This window comes from Sinocyclocheilus grahami, unplaced genomic scaffold, assembly GCF_001515645.1.
Source record: "Sinocyclocheilus grahami isolate Dianchi unplaced genomic scaffold, SAMN03320097.WGS_v1.1 scaffold103.1, whole genome shotgun sequence".
NCBI lineage: Eukaryota > Metazoa > Chordata > Actinopteri > Cypriniformes > Cyprinidae > Sinocyclocheilus > Sinocyclocheilus grahami.
Window position 1 is genome coordinate 1,040,327 of NW_015505282.1, and position 14,027 is coordinate 1,054,353.

Genomic DNA, 14,027 nt, shown 5'->3' on the forward strand with positions numbered 1-14,027 from the left:
GAAAGCATAAGGAGACGTCCGCGCTCTCTTATACCTCTCACAGTACTTTGATGACACACACCCACCTAAGAAGCGCTGCTTCAAGTCGAGCGCGGGCCATCAGCAGAAAAAGAAAAGAAATAAAACACTAAATAGCCAAAGGACATAACTTAGAATGGGATATGGATCGGTTTGTGAAAGCGAAGAGAAAAGCCATAGATGAAGTGGCACAGACCCAGGCAGGTGCTGGTCATTTAAAAGCTAAATGCAGAAAATATGACGAGGCATATCTTGCTCTCGGCTTCACTCACTGAGTCTATACCGGATGCCGCAACAACTCTACACTGACGCGACAAAGCGACCATTGCAAATCATTTTAACTTTGTGTCAGTACGTCATAAAGATTTTTTTATAGGTTTAAAGGAGGGCACAACCAAAATAGTTTGAGAACCACTGGTCTAAAGTTAACAGACTGTTTAAAAAGTTTAACTTAAATGATTTTAGCAAATAGCTGCAATATAACAAAGAGTGAAAAATTAAGGGGGTCTGAATAATTTCCATACCCACTGTATATATATGTATATATATATATATATATATATCGTAACACTTCAGTGATTTATGTAAGACTGTCCAAAACTATTTAAAAGTTGAATACAACACACTCAGACATCAGCACTCATCATACAAATCTCAACAATGGTGACAATAAAAAAAAACAAACCAACAACAACAACAAAAAATTGCAGCAATGCATGCTGAGAGCCATGAATGTGTTTTGTGTGCTGGCATGAAGTGTCACCATTGTTGCTTCATATGCCGAATGTTGATGTCTGTGAGTGTATCAATGACACAAAACATGCTTTGAAAAGTTACGAATGGCAGTGTTATTTACACATTCACAGACATCAACATTGAGCATCTGAAACGCAATAATAGTGTTACAAATTATTTCTTTTAACATTGGTTGCGTTTTATTTCTCTCAATAACATTTTAATTTCTTAAAGGCTTAGTTCACCCAAAAATGAAAATTATGCGTGTTTTACTCATCCCAAAGCCATCTTAGGTGTATATGACTTTCTTCCTTCAGATGAATCCAGTCGTGAGTTATATTAAAAATTGTCTTTGATCTTTCAAGCTCTTTAATGCCACTCAGCGGGTGTTGCATGCATCAGTCCAAAAAGCGCCCATCCATTAAAAAAAAAAGCGTCTCACACGGCTCCGGGGGGTGAACAAAGGCCTTCTGTAGCGAATCGATGTGTTTTTGTGAGAAAAATATCCATATTCAAAATGTAATAATCACTTTAATGTAGCCTGCGCTCACTGTTGTACACGGAAGCAGTTCCGGGAGGATGACGTATGAGGTCGGCATTGTGCATGCACTGCTCAGAAGTGACGAACGCACGCGGAAGCGCAGCAGAGAGATCAAAACAAAATAACGGTCACTTATTAGAAGTACAAAATGAGGATTTGTAAAGAAGAATGTCTGAGGATTTCGATATAAGCCAAGAGGAGACTGGTTTTCCTTTGCTAAAGTAAGGAAACGTTGCTTCCTTTGCTCCTGCATTTCCCAGAGGCGCGCGCACGACACCTACATCCTACGTCATCCGCCTGAACGGCTTCCGCATAAGACGGATCAGTGGAAGTGAGAAAAAAGTGTTTATTATGTTTGAAAATATGAATATTTCTCTTACAAAAATGCATGGATTCGCTACAGGATGCCTTTACCCCCCCCCCCCCCTGTCGTTTTGAATCAGCATAGCGTTTCAATATTTTAGTGAATGCAAGCTATGCTCTGATTTTAAATTATAATTTTGTCAGCTCCTGAAATGGGTCATACCGTTGATATTACACAGCAGTATAAGTAAATAGAAACTCGGTTGATAGAAAGATGCAGTTATTGCATGGATGGAGCAAGAGCAATGTAAGTGTCTAAAATACATCCACACTGTTCACATGAATGGTAAAAATCGCCCTCTTTAACAGTGCAGTTAAACTAAATGTACAAAGCTAAAATAACCTCAACATTAACAACAACATTGAAATAAGAGCACATGCATTTTTACGTGCATCTGACTGATAAATCAACCATGATTTATCTATCAATCAGATGCATTTTAAATCACTTTTTCTGTGTGCATGCTTTGGATGTGTGTACACATGGGCGAAGAAACAATTTAGTCTATGTATGACCTGACGATTTATTCATATCCAAAACGAGATTATAACATGCAGTGCATGTTTCATTCATACTCGAAGCAGGAGGGCCAGGGTTGTCAGGTTTTCACAACAAAACCTGCCCAATTGCTACTCAAAACTAGCCCAAAACTATCCCAATCGCATTTCGAGGGGGGCTCGCCGTTAAAAATCGCATAAAATTCAAGTTTTTGGCGGGGTTCCCCTGGTAAAATTCACACTCCAGGGAGAAGGGTGTTCCTGCATAACCGGAGGCTGCAGTTTCAGGACCGCAGTTCTAGGACCCTATGCTTTTGTAACAGCGCCCCCTACCGAATTGGATCACTAAAGATGGACGACATGGACAGCAATCAGTGTGAGTAACTTTACCGATTTTCAATTAAGTTTTATTTTATAACCTTAAAACGATGCAAAGTTTACGTAGCCAACGTGAGAACTGCTAAGAAATAATAATGAATTCCCTATTGCTAGTTTTATTGATTATTACGATGTTCTTAATTCGTGGCCATGATTTAATTAAGCTAAACCTTGTTGACATAATGACTACAATACGTAAATCTAGCCAGTACATTCATTAAACTTAAAAAGATGATAAAAGCATGTTGATGTGAGATGTGTCAGATTTACCTGTAGCTTACTGTATTAGTGTGAAAACTTGTTTGATACTCATAGTTTTAGCATATTAGTTAAGTATAAATCATCTTTCATAATTAAACTGGGCTCATTGCTTGGTTGCACCACAATTTTATGATGCTGTATTATGTGTTATTGCAAAAATGAGTATATACAGTATATAAATATGCATTCTTGAATCATTCTTGAGTCTTGTGTCTTGTCTCTCTACAAACTTTTAAATATCTGGCTGTAATTTAGTGACTGCAAATGCTGATTTCATTTGATTCCATTTTTATTATACCTGATAATGAGCTAGTTAAACTTAATCAATATACAGTATATTTCAAGAAACTAAGACTTAAGGTACTCCACTTTTTCAGTTGTTTAAAGACTTGAAATACATTTTTCATTTATATTTTAAGTGTATTACACACTTTGTAATTAACATTGATGCATTTATAAATCAAAAATCACAATTGAAATTAAAAAAAAAATGTTCCTGAGATTCAATATCTTTAACAACATGTACAAACATTACTACAAACTAAACCACCAGGGTCCCAGAAATGCGGAAAATTCGAGATTGCAGCCGCCGCTATATTATCCGATTCGGTAGGTGGCGCTGTTACAAAAGCATAGGGTCCTAGAACTGCGGTCCTAGAACTGCGGTCCTGAAACCGCAGCCTCTGGTTGTGCAGGAACATACTATTGACTCCAGGGGCTAAATATCACATTATAAGCGCAGACTTGGCAACACTGCTGAGGGCGCTCTCGCGCTCTCCCGCAGTCCAAAGTCCAAAACAGCCCAGCAGAAGTAATAATAAATTATGATTTACAGGAAATCCCTAAAATGGACAAAGGCATCCAGCTATGGCTGTAGCTAAAAAAAAGGGTAATTTCAGGTAATTTCCAGGAAATAAATATAGTATATGAAGAATGCAGTGCTAATTGACATAACATTTATAACAATATAGAAACTATTCTGCCTTATTATGTGTTTGTATAAGCCAATCCTAAAATTGTCATTAGGAAAACAGAAAAAAATGTTATAGAATACAAATGATTGGTTATCGTCCAGCAGTGTACTTGATTTCTTAGCCAATTAAAAGACACAAGAAAAAATGAAGCCTGTCAATTTTCTGTCCCCTCATTTCTGAAATGATGGCTACGCCCCTATGTGTGTACAGAAAACAGTGCACAAGTCTTCTTGTGTTTGAATGGTTTAAAGTCATATTAAAATGTGCACAAAGGAATCAATAAGAAATGTAAATTGTATAACAACTAAATGATTCCTGACCTTAAGCATCCTATTCCAGAATTTGAATAGATTTTGGATTCCCAAGCCTAGGTATGTGTTAACATGTTAAATAAAATGCTCTTTTTTTTTGTCCTACCGAAAATGTCCCTGGAGTCCACCTTTGTTATTATTACAAACTACACTTTCAATGTAATTTTAAACCATTCAAGTCAAGAAGACTCGTGGTTTTGCGCAGCTTGTCAGTGAACAACGGCTCTGTATAGTAGGGCTGTGTATCACCAGCAAAGTCACGATATGATATGTATCACGATACAGAGGCCACGATACGATACGTATCACGATACATGACTGCACTGAATTTCACCTCAGGAGAATTTAGAAAAACAGCTGTTTATTAAGCACTGCTTACCGCGTGAGCACAGGGTTGCAAGGTTGACAAAGATAAGTAGCAACGTTTAGCAGATATTTCTGTATTGCGCAAGTATGAAGCTCTGTTTTGGGGATTACGTCTCTTTATATCAGGCAACCCAGTTGTGTTCCTCTGCGGCCAGATTATTAACAGATGCTCTATTCATTCTTTTTTAGAAACCTCGCACTTTTCTACTAAATTTTAAACGTTGTAAAATTAAGTGTGGTCCACTGCTGCACACGTGCCACAGTATCGATACAGGGTCAGCTGTCAAATCTCTGTGGCGATACATCGTCGTATCGATATTTTGAACACAGCACTACTGTATAGTAAATGCTGCTTCATGTGAAAGCACGCACGTGATGGAGATTTATCGCTGATTACTGAACGGCTTTACTGACGAGATGCGCATTAAATATCGCATGCTACTACATAGCATTATACAATAGTAGTTGTCCACGACAAAAAATGTTGATCTGCCGTGGTACAATTCCTTGTGAAGATTGAAAAAATGCCATCTTCTCCTGTTCCGTTTTTGTCTCCTTTTTGTAGTTTTAAATAATGATTTAATGAACTGATATTTATTTGCCACAGTCACAGCTATAATGCTTCTCCGACGAGCCACTTCTTCTTAGGCTTTTGCTGTGGTACTGCGGGTTACACCAACAACATGCCCGTGGACACTGCAGACTAGCTGTTTGTATGTGTACTGCACGTATAAATGAAAACTGACGCATAGCCTATGGCGTAGGTCCGACGCAGAAGTATAAATCAGCCTTAATTCTGAAATCTTCTCTGTCAACCTAACTATTTTCCTGCATTTATCACATGTGAATCCCACGTCGCAGACAGAGAGAGCTAAACTATACATGTGGCAAGCGGTGCAAACAACAATAGCAGGAAAAGAAGCCATTACTCACTGTGATTGATGAATGATTTTGACTTACCACTGTTGTTTGATGAACTCGTGAAAAAACAGCAAGAGAGAAAAGAAACAGAGCGAGAAAAAAAGAAAGAAAAAAAAAGAAAACAGCAATAGAAGTGAATGTAAACTCGAATGACAAGCTAACCGGCTAACAAATGCTAACGCGCTGCACTCGCAGTTTTAAAATAAAGGCGAATGATCAAATTAATCAGATTAGTTTGATAGATAATATCAGAAATATGGTGGGAATTAAGTTCTATTTTATCACTTTAAACAACAGAGAGTGTGTCACAGTACACTGTTGGAAGGAGTATGAGGGAAACGAGGAGTACAATCAAGTCTTTAATACAAGGAACACACGGTAAATCCACACAAAGGGCACTGGAGCAAACACATGTACACAACGAGTAGACCCGACAGAGACAGACTGCACAGACTGGGACTTAAATACAGGGGATGATTTGGGAACATGACCAAATCAGGGAACAGAAACAGGGGCAAAACATGACATAGACAGTCCATGATCCTGACATATCGCCCCCCTCCCAGAAGGTGCGTCCTCGCACCGTAGAACAACAGAGGGGGGGAAATGGGTGGGAACTAAGGAGGCTCAGGAGGAGGACGTATGTCCGGGAGGGGGCCGGCAGACAGAGTCCAGGGAGGAGACGATGGAGGGAGGAGCCAGGAGGGGCTTGAAGCAGGAGGAGCCAAGCAGGGCCCACGCCACAGCCATGATGGCGACCCACGGTTGAGCCGACGGAGGGAGGAGCCATGGTGGAGGAATGGCCGCCGACTCCAGGGGGGTGACCAACGGCGGCAGAGCAGGTGGCGGAGGAGCCCGAGGCGGAGACGGAGAGCCAACGAGGTGGGACAGCGTGACGAGCTGCACCGTCCTGAGGCGATGGCGGCTCGACGCCCGACCAAGGCAGAGCCGGAGGAACGAGGGAGCTCGGTGGAGCTGGTGGTTTGATGGGTGACGGTGGAGGCGAGGGAGCTTGGAACCGAGGTGGAGTCCGGGCCTCGGAGGCTGGTGGAAGAGATGAGGGATTCTCCAGCCATGGTGACGCTGGAGGATAGCAGACCCGTGGAGTTCGCACCGTAATGATGGTGAGCTGAGGGCAAGCAGAGGGGCTGCCAGACAACAGCGGTGGTGGAGGAGGCAGGAGCAGGTGGGAGGGCGGGCATTTGTGAGCCTCCGGGCATTCAGGGCTAAACTCTGGATCGGGAGCCCCCTCTAGGCTGAACACGGGAACAGGATGGCGCTCTGGACTCGATTCGGGGACTGGAGCCCTCTCTTCTTCGGTTTGGCACTTTCGCCACGCCATACTCAGCTCACTCTCAGCCGCGGTGCAGGGGGCGGAGCTCCTCTCCACGCTCACACCGTCCGCAGCTTTCTCCCTCGTGACAGGCATTGTCACCGGCTCTCGCACCTGGTCTGACGGATACAGCTCTACGTCCGGGGCGATGGATTCGGGGACTGGAGCCCTCTCTTCTTCGGTTTGGCACTTTCGCCACGCCATACTCAGCTCACTCTCAGCCGCGGTGCAGGGGGCGGAGCTCCTCTCCACGCTCACACCGTCCGCAGCTTTCTCCCTCGTGACAGGCATTGTCACCGGCTCTCGCACCTGGTCTGACGGATACAGCTCTACGTCCGGGGCGATCCTTTGCTCAGTCGCTAGGCTTTGCGCTGGCTCGCTGATCGCGGCGTGAAATGGCTCTCCGTCAACGGTGGGCTCAGGCTGATGCTCCGCATCGCGGGGAGATGGTGGGCTGGGCTCTGGGTCTGGAGTGGATCTGATGAGATCATCCACGGGGTAGGATGGTGATCCGTTTCTCGCCAGAGTCCACTCCACGAAGGCAACGAAATCCTCTCGAGGACCATCCTCAGACAACGGCGCATCATCCGGGTAGCTGGTGGTGCTAGCTAACAGCCGGAACAGTCTTGTATGGTCCTCGAGAGATCTGTCCCCCTGCTCCAACAGAAGGAGGAGGAATTCGGGGCGAAGGAGGGGATCCATGGAAACAACAGGAACAAAAGAAAACACTGAGGAAAAATGGAAAACAAACGGAGGGGAAACACACGGAGGTTACTGTCTTTGGTCAGGTCTTCTGTCACGGTATGCTGTTGGAAGGAGTATGGGGGAAACGAGGAGCACAATCAAAAGTCTTTAATCCAAGGAACACAGGGTAAATCCACACAAAGGGCGCTGGAGAAAACACATGTACACAACAGAGTGATAGTAAGATGGAGATTCAACAGAAAAGTGAAGCTACACGGAGCTACAATCACAAACCACTCAGCAGCACGGCAGACAGGAATCGGAAGGAGACTGAGATGCAGCAGTTTTAATCAGATCACTTTAAGGATTTTAAAAAAATAATCTTTGTCATTAAGACACACAAACATAAAGACTCCGGTCTTATGAATCTCAGCAATGGTGAGATTGTTGATCATCATACAAAACTCATCCATGGCTCACCATTGTTGAGACTCATAGACTAATTCTTGATGTTTGTGTGTACCTAAGCATTCATTGGTTCAAAACGATTTATGAACAATGTGTTTTTAAAATTACAGATAAAAATACTAATTATCCGATTAAAGCACTGCTGCATCACATGTTCGCTTGTTGTTTCTCCTCCCTTTTCACAACAATAGTGACTTCAAACTAAATTATTATTTTCATTAAACCGTCAACATCTAAACCTTTGTTAATCTCAATAAGAACCTTTGTAAATGTATGACAAAAATAAAGCCAATCTGGTTTATATTTGAAGCTGGATATGATGTTTTTTGGAGTTATTTAATGATGATGGGGCTGACATCAAACAAAGGTTGGGTTTTCACTTTTAAACAAAATTTCACATCCACACAGTCCACATATAGTGCAATAGGAATCTTCCCACTAAAATCTTTATTAGAATGTTAGGGGATAATGTTCTAATAATGTTACCAATAAACATGTTTATGTTTTTAGAGAATGTTATTCTACCTTTTAGCAGAACATTCTGGGAACAAAAGTAAAACATGCCGCAGAAAACATTCCCAGAACATAAAAAATTCTAGATGGGAAACAAGTTCAGTATCACAATCAGGAATCGTGTTGTGCTGGCAAGGTAAAATGTCTATAGCACCAATCCTACTGTATAGAAAAAGTAGTGCTCATACAAACACACACAAACAGACTCTCACCGTAAAGTTTAAACAGAGATCATTCATGTTCTTCACTCTCTGCAGGCTGTGGCGCTGCAGTATTGGAGAGGAAGGCTGTGCTGCTCTAATTTCAGCTCTGAGATCAAACCCCTCACACCTGACAGAACTGAATCTGAGCTATAATAAACTAGGAGATTTAGGAGTGAAGCTGCTCTCTGCTCTACTGGAGGATCCACACTGTAAACCGGAGAAACTATAGTAAGTTTTTGAGTAAATGCTTTTACTTCTTATCTTGTATTAAAGCAGATCTTAGTGTATTTTATCTTTCTCTATATTGTACAGTATTTGACAGTGGAAACTCCACAAGCTCCAAACAAGTGAATCAAAACAACACGTCCTGAACAAGACTGTCACCTGGACAAATGCTAATACTGATCCAGCAGTTTAAAAGAACAGAACAGTATTAACATATTCTAGTTTTATTCCAAACACTAGGTACTTGGAGTATACAGAATGAGTATAATAGTTAATTTTTTAAAATGTTAATACTGTAGACTGAGCCATTAATATAGTCCCTCCAAGTGAAATGCCAGCTGTTTGTCCATCATCATTCATTCATTAAAACATAAATCAAAACAAAAAGTCAAATACTATAATAATCCTCAGTGAGAGAAACACCAGTATGTAAATGAGTAATTTTCAAAACTGGAAAATAGAGTGAGATACCTACATACTGTAGTTTCTAAACTAGACACAATATACATGACAACAATCAGAAATTCAAGTTCAAACTTGATAAAACTCCAGGAATGCAGGGAATAACACCTGCAGGAGAATATTTATTTTTATTCCAATTTATTTTCCCTTGTCTTCCTTTTGATTGTATTATTAAACATATGTATTGTTTTAATTTCATTTTGTATTATTGTTGTTTAATGTTTAGCACATTTCCATGTTCTGAAGCTGTAAATGTTTTGGTAAATCATTTGTATGTTGTTTTTCATGCCAATAAAACAACTGAACAACAACTGTGTTTGTATGAGCGACAGCGCTCCCAGATATACTGTTCATGTGCAGCAGCATTTACAGCAAACACTCTCACTCTACAGTAAACACTCTGAGACACTGAAAACACTGGATCTTGAGCTGCTTGTGTGTAAATTAATGCAGTGCCACTATTCACACACAAAACACGTTTTGACTTTTTGACAGCTCAAAGGTTGTGAATCTCATTTAATTGCCAATGACTTATGGTACTTTGGATTCAGCTATGTTTGCTCAAATTAAGTTTCCATCCCCACACAGTTAGGGGCCGATCATACAGTATTATGATAGTATTTAATATGAATTAAAGTTTCTAAAGGGTCAAGATCATGTTATCTGCATCTCCTGCGCTCCATCAAGCCACTCCCATAATATCTGTCATCACTCAAATTAATGCACGACTCTACATTATCTGTATAGCATGTAAGACTCGAATGCAATAATAATTTTATGACGAATAAATCTTTCAGTGAGTAAAACTGGCGGTGTCTGTAGTATTAAAGACTACACAACATTATTATATTATCTTTAAATACATTTTTTAATTATTATTATTTTAAATTATTGTCCCTGGATCAGTAGGATACTCTTGTAATAAAGTAGCGGTGGTAACGGACAGATTTTAAGTATCAGTTCTGCTTGTAATGTACTGTCATTTGGTCAGTGCGTCTTTAAGAAACACTCCAGACTCTGTGGTGGATTAGTATAGGCTCCTCCTCATGTGTGTGTGTGCTACAGTAAAAGAAGTAAAGCAGCACTGAACGTTTGAAAGCACAGTGTCAGTATCGTGCATTATTTTACATGGTGTCAGAAGTCTGCAAAGTACAGATAATGAAATATGGCATCCTCGCAGTTCGAACACCCAAATATCGACTGGGACGCTCCGGATTTGTATCAGGAATTTGAAAGATTTCGAAGTCACGTCACGTTTGTCTTCGAAGGCCCGCTATCGGAGGTAACCGCAAAGCAGCGCGCAGGCTGGCTGGGTACGTGGATCGGCGAACAAGGCAGGGAAATCTACAAGAAGTTCAGCTAGGTGGAAGGTGAGAGAAATGATCCATTCAAAGTTCTGGACATACTCGCCAGCTACGTAAGGCCGAGAAAAAATAAGAGGATAGTCAGACATCGTTTTAAACAAAGAAAGCAAGGGACTGCTGAGAGTTTTGAACACTTTGTGAAGGACTTGAAACTTATACTAATGGATTGCGAGTATGCCGATCCAGATGACATGTTGATCGATGCAATAATCGCGGGTGTTAGAGAGAAGCAATTCGAACTTTCACAGAAGCAGATTCAAATCTTCAGGGAAGAAGAGTCTCAAGTGCGAGCAGTGCATGTGAAAACAAAATACCAAGCGGCAAACAAAAAAGTCTATCAAAAGAATCAAACAATATATGTTCAGAAAGAAATGCATGTAAACCGGCCCAAAAGGTATAAGTGGAATCAAGGAAAATGCCCAGCAAAAGGCTCTGTCTGTTCCTACGGTCACAAGCCAAACCACTGGGTGGCAGTATGTCGCAAAAGATCCATCTGTCGAGCATTGAGGAGAAATCAGAAACGAAAGAGGAGGAAATTCTCAACATTAATTTGACACAGACAAAGGAAGTAAGTAGTGAAAAATGGACAGCAGACATTGAAATCCTGTCACAGAAAGTGCCATTCAGAATCGATACAGGTGCAAAGTGTAATACATTGACTTTGAGTAATTATCAGGAACTTATGCACACTGGTGAGCTTAAACGTTCACATCGAGTTCTGCAGTCATACTCTAACCACAAGCTGAAACCAGTAGCAGCAGTTGATCTTAGAATTAAATACAAGAGTGCTACTGTAATAGCAGAGTTTGAGATTGTGGATATCTCACAAGAAAATGTGCTGAGTGGTGAAACGGCTGAAACACTAGGCTTAGTCATTCGGCTGGATGCATTGCAGCCAACTAACCTGAAAAACAAAGGAAAATGCTCCAGTGGTGCAATGGAAACACAGAATGTGCCAGCTGGGCTAGATGATTACCCAGAGTTGGCGCATACTACGGGAACTTTGCTACGCAAATACACGATTAAAATTGAGCCAAACGCAAAAAACGTTCATCCAGTCCGTCGTCAACCAGCGGCACTCAGAAACAAAATAATAGAGAAACTGCAAGAGATGGTAAAAATGGGATACATCACCAAAGTCGACCAACCGACTGAGTGGGTGAGTTCAATGATAACAGCTGTTCGGAATGGCAAGATAAGAATTTGCATTGATCCGAGTGATGTAAACAAGGCTATAAAGAGGGAGCACTACCCGATGCGTACCATTGAAGAAGTAGTCTCCGCAATCCCGGGTGCTAAAGTCTTCTCAGTCCTGGATGCAAAATCTGGGTTCTTGCAGATAGAACTGGACGAAGCATCATCTCTGTTGACAACTTTCAACAAGCTCATTGGGAGGTTCAGGTGGCTGAGGCTTCCTTTTGGCTTGAAATGCTCACCGGAGATTTTTCAGCGAATAATGGATGAAATGCTTGAGGGGATCAGTGGTGCGATAAGCATTATGGACGACATCCTGATAGCAGCACCCACAGAGAAGGAGCATGATGCGATCCTCGATAAAGTAATTCAGAGAGCCACAAGTTACAATCTGAGCCTCAACTTCGACAAATGCCACATAAAGCAATCTTCTGTGCAATATGTGGAACACCTAATCACAGCTGAGGGTCTAAAGGCAGACCCAGCTAAAATCGAAGCTGTTAAGTCCATGCCAGCGCCAGCAAACAAGGATGGTGTCCGTCGCTTCCTAGGCTTTGTTACCTACTTGTCAAAGTTCTTGCCAAATCTCAGTGAGGTGGATGCACCTCTGCGACAGCTTCTAAAGACTGATGTCGAGTATGCATGGCAGCCGGCACAGCAACAAGCCTTTGACAAATTGAAAGATTTATGCACACAGTTTCCAGTGCTAAAATTCTTTGATCCGTCTAAGCCTGTCGAAATTTTCTGTGATGCCAGCAGCAGCGGCTTGGGAGCTGTCCTACTGCAGGAAGATCATCCAGTTGCCTTCTCATCTCGATCACTGACGGACACTACACGCAAATTGAGAAGGAGATGCTGTCAATAGTTCACGCCTGTACAAAGTTTTCATCTTTGGAAACCATGTCACGGTGTACAATGGCCACAAGCCTCTGGAAGACATTTAAAACAAGCCACTCTTCTCAACCCCCATGCGCATACAAAGAATGCATCTTCGACTCCAGTGGTATGACCTGACAGTCAGATACAGGCGAGGGAAAGACATGGAGCTGCCTGACACATTGTCTAGAGCAGGGGTTTTCAACCCGCAGGGGGGTGCCAGCACCTGTCAAGGGGGGTGCGAGCATCAGTTAATTCAGAGACGTTCCCTTGAGAATTTATGAATATGAGTTAACAAATATTTAGCCATCCACTAGGGGGCAATCTGACTCCCACTGCTAGTCGACAGTTAGAGCAGAGTTGACTCGAGTATCAGTCACGCTCAGTGTTGCCAAGTCCGCAGTTTTCCCGCTTGCCGCGCTTTGTAGATTTGAGTAGCAATTAGAAGGGTTTTGTTGTGAAAACCTGGCAACTCTGGTCACGCTTATTTATCCAACCACGGATTGGCATGTTGTTATCTCAGAAACAGGCTCAGCCATCACACTGAATCAGGTAAACTGGTTATATATTTATGTTTCAGTATAATTGCGCACGCTATACCAGGGACGGTTCTAAACCCTTTTTAGGTGGGTTTCAGCCCCCCTATCTGTCACCTTAGCCCCCCAAAACTATCTTAACGATCAGGCCAGTGCTGCTTCCTCGAGAAAGTTTTTCATTCTCACGTGTTTTAAGTTTTGTCAGTTTAAACAATAAAAATATATTTTAAGCCCAAGACATCTCAATGCGGTACTCACGCGCTGTGATAAAGTGTTTCTATGCGCACCGCTCACACACCTGAAGTGCACAAACATCTATCTAGCCTTCTCAGACAGCAGGTGAATACCAATGGCTGTCTTGACAAGTATCCTTGTAAGCACAGTCGGTTGCTTTAAGTGAATGTAAACAGTAAAGAAAATATCAAATGTACATCAGTATAATGGATCCGTGCATTTCTAATGTAAATAATGTTAATCAGAAAGAGCAAAAGAAAAATTGTTCACTGCTTTAATAGCTTTAATGGATATTTGCTTTTATGTTAATGTTAATAAAGTAATTCGGTGTGACTACAGTAATACAGAGCGGGGGGGCGCGAGTGAAATTAGACCAACTTGGGGGGGGCGCATGTTCTAAAAAGTTGAAAACCCCTGGTTTAGAGCACAACTGCGTGAGAAAAAGTCAGAAATTGAAGGCCTGGAGTGTATCTCTATGCTCAGTTTTGTCTATGTTAGTGAGCAGAGATACTCAGTGCTTCAAGAGCGCATGAAAAATTAGCTCAGCGCCCTCCAACAAATGATACAGC

General features: G+C 41.8%; 1 protein-coding gene across 9 annotated transcripts in view; it reads left to right on the top strand.

The window, feature by feature from the left end:
• The window catches only part of LOC107588436 (NACHT, LRR and PYD domains-containing protein 12-like), a 107,467-nt gene extending 97,875 nt beyond the window's left edge, over window positions 1–9,592 (top strand). For 4 of the 9 annotated variants that reach the window (XM_016276517.1, XM_016276519.1, XM_016276524.1 and 1 more), the window contains 2 exons: window positions 8,622–8,795; window positions 8,880–9,591. In XM_016276517.1, coding sequence (XP_016132003.1) covers window positions 8,622–8,795; window positions 8,880–8,886 — 181 coding nt within the window. In that variant the 3' untranslated portion in view covers window positions 8,887–9,591. Of the gene's footprint in view, window positions 1–8,621; window positions 8,796–8,879 lie in introns of all 9 variants that reach the window. The other 5 variants (XM_016276522.1, XM_016276525.1, XM_016276520.1 and 2 more) reach the window with 2 other exon arrangements.
• The last annotated feature ends 4,435 nt before the right edge of the window (window positions 9,593–14,027 follow it).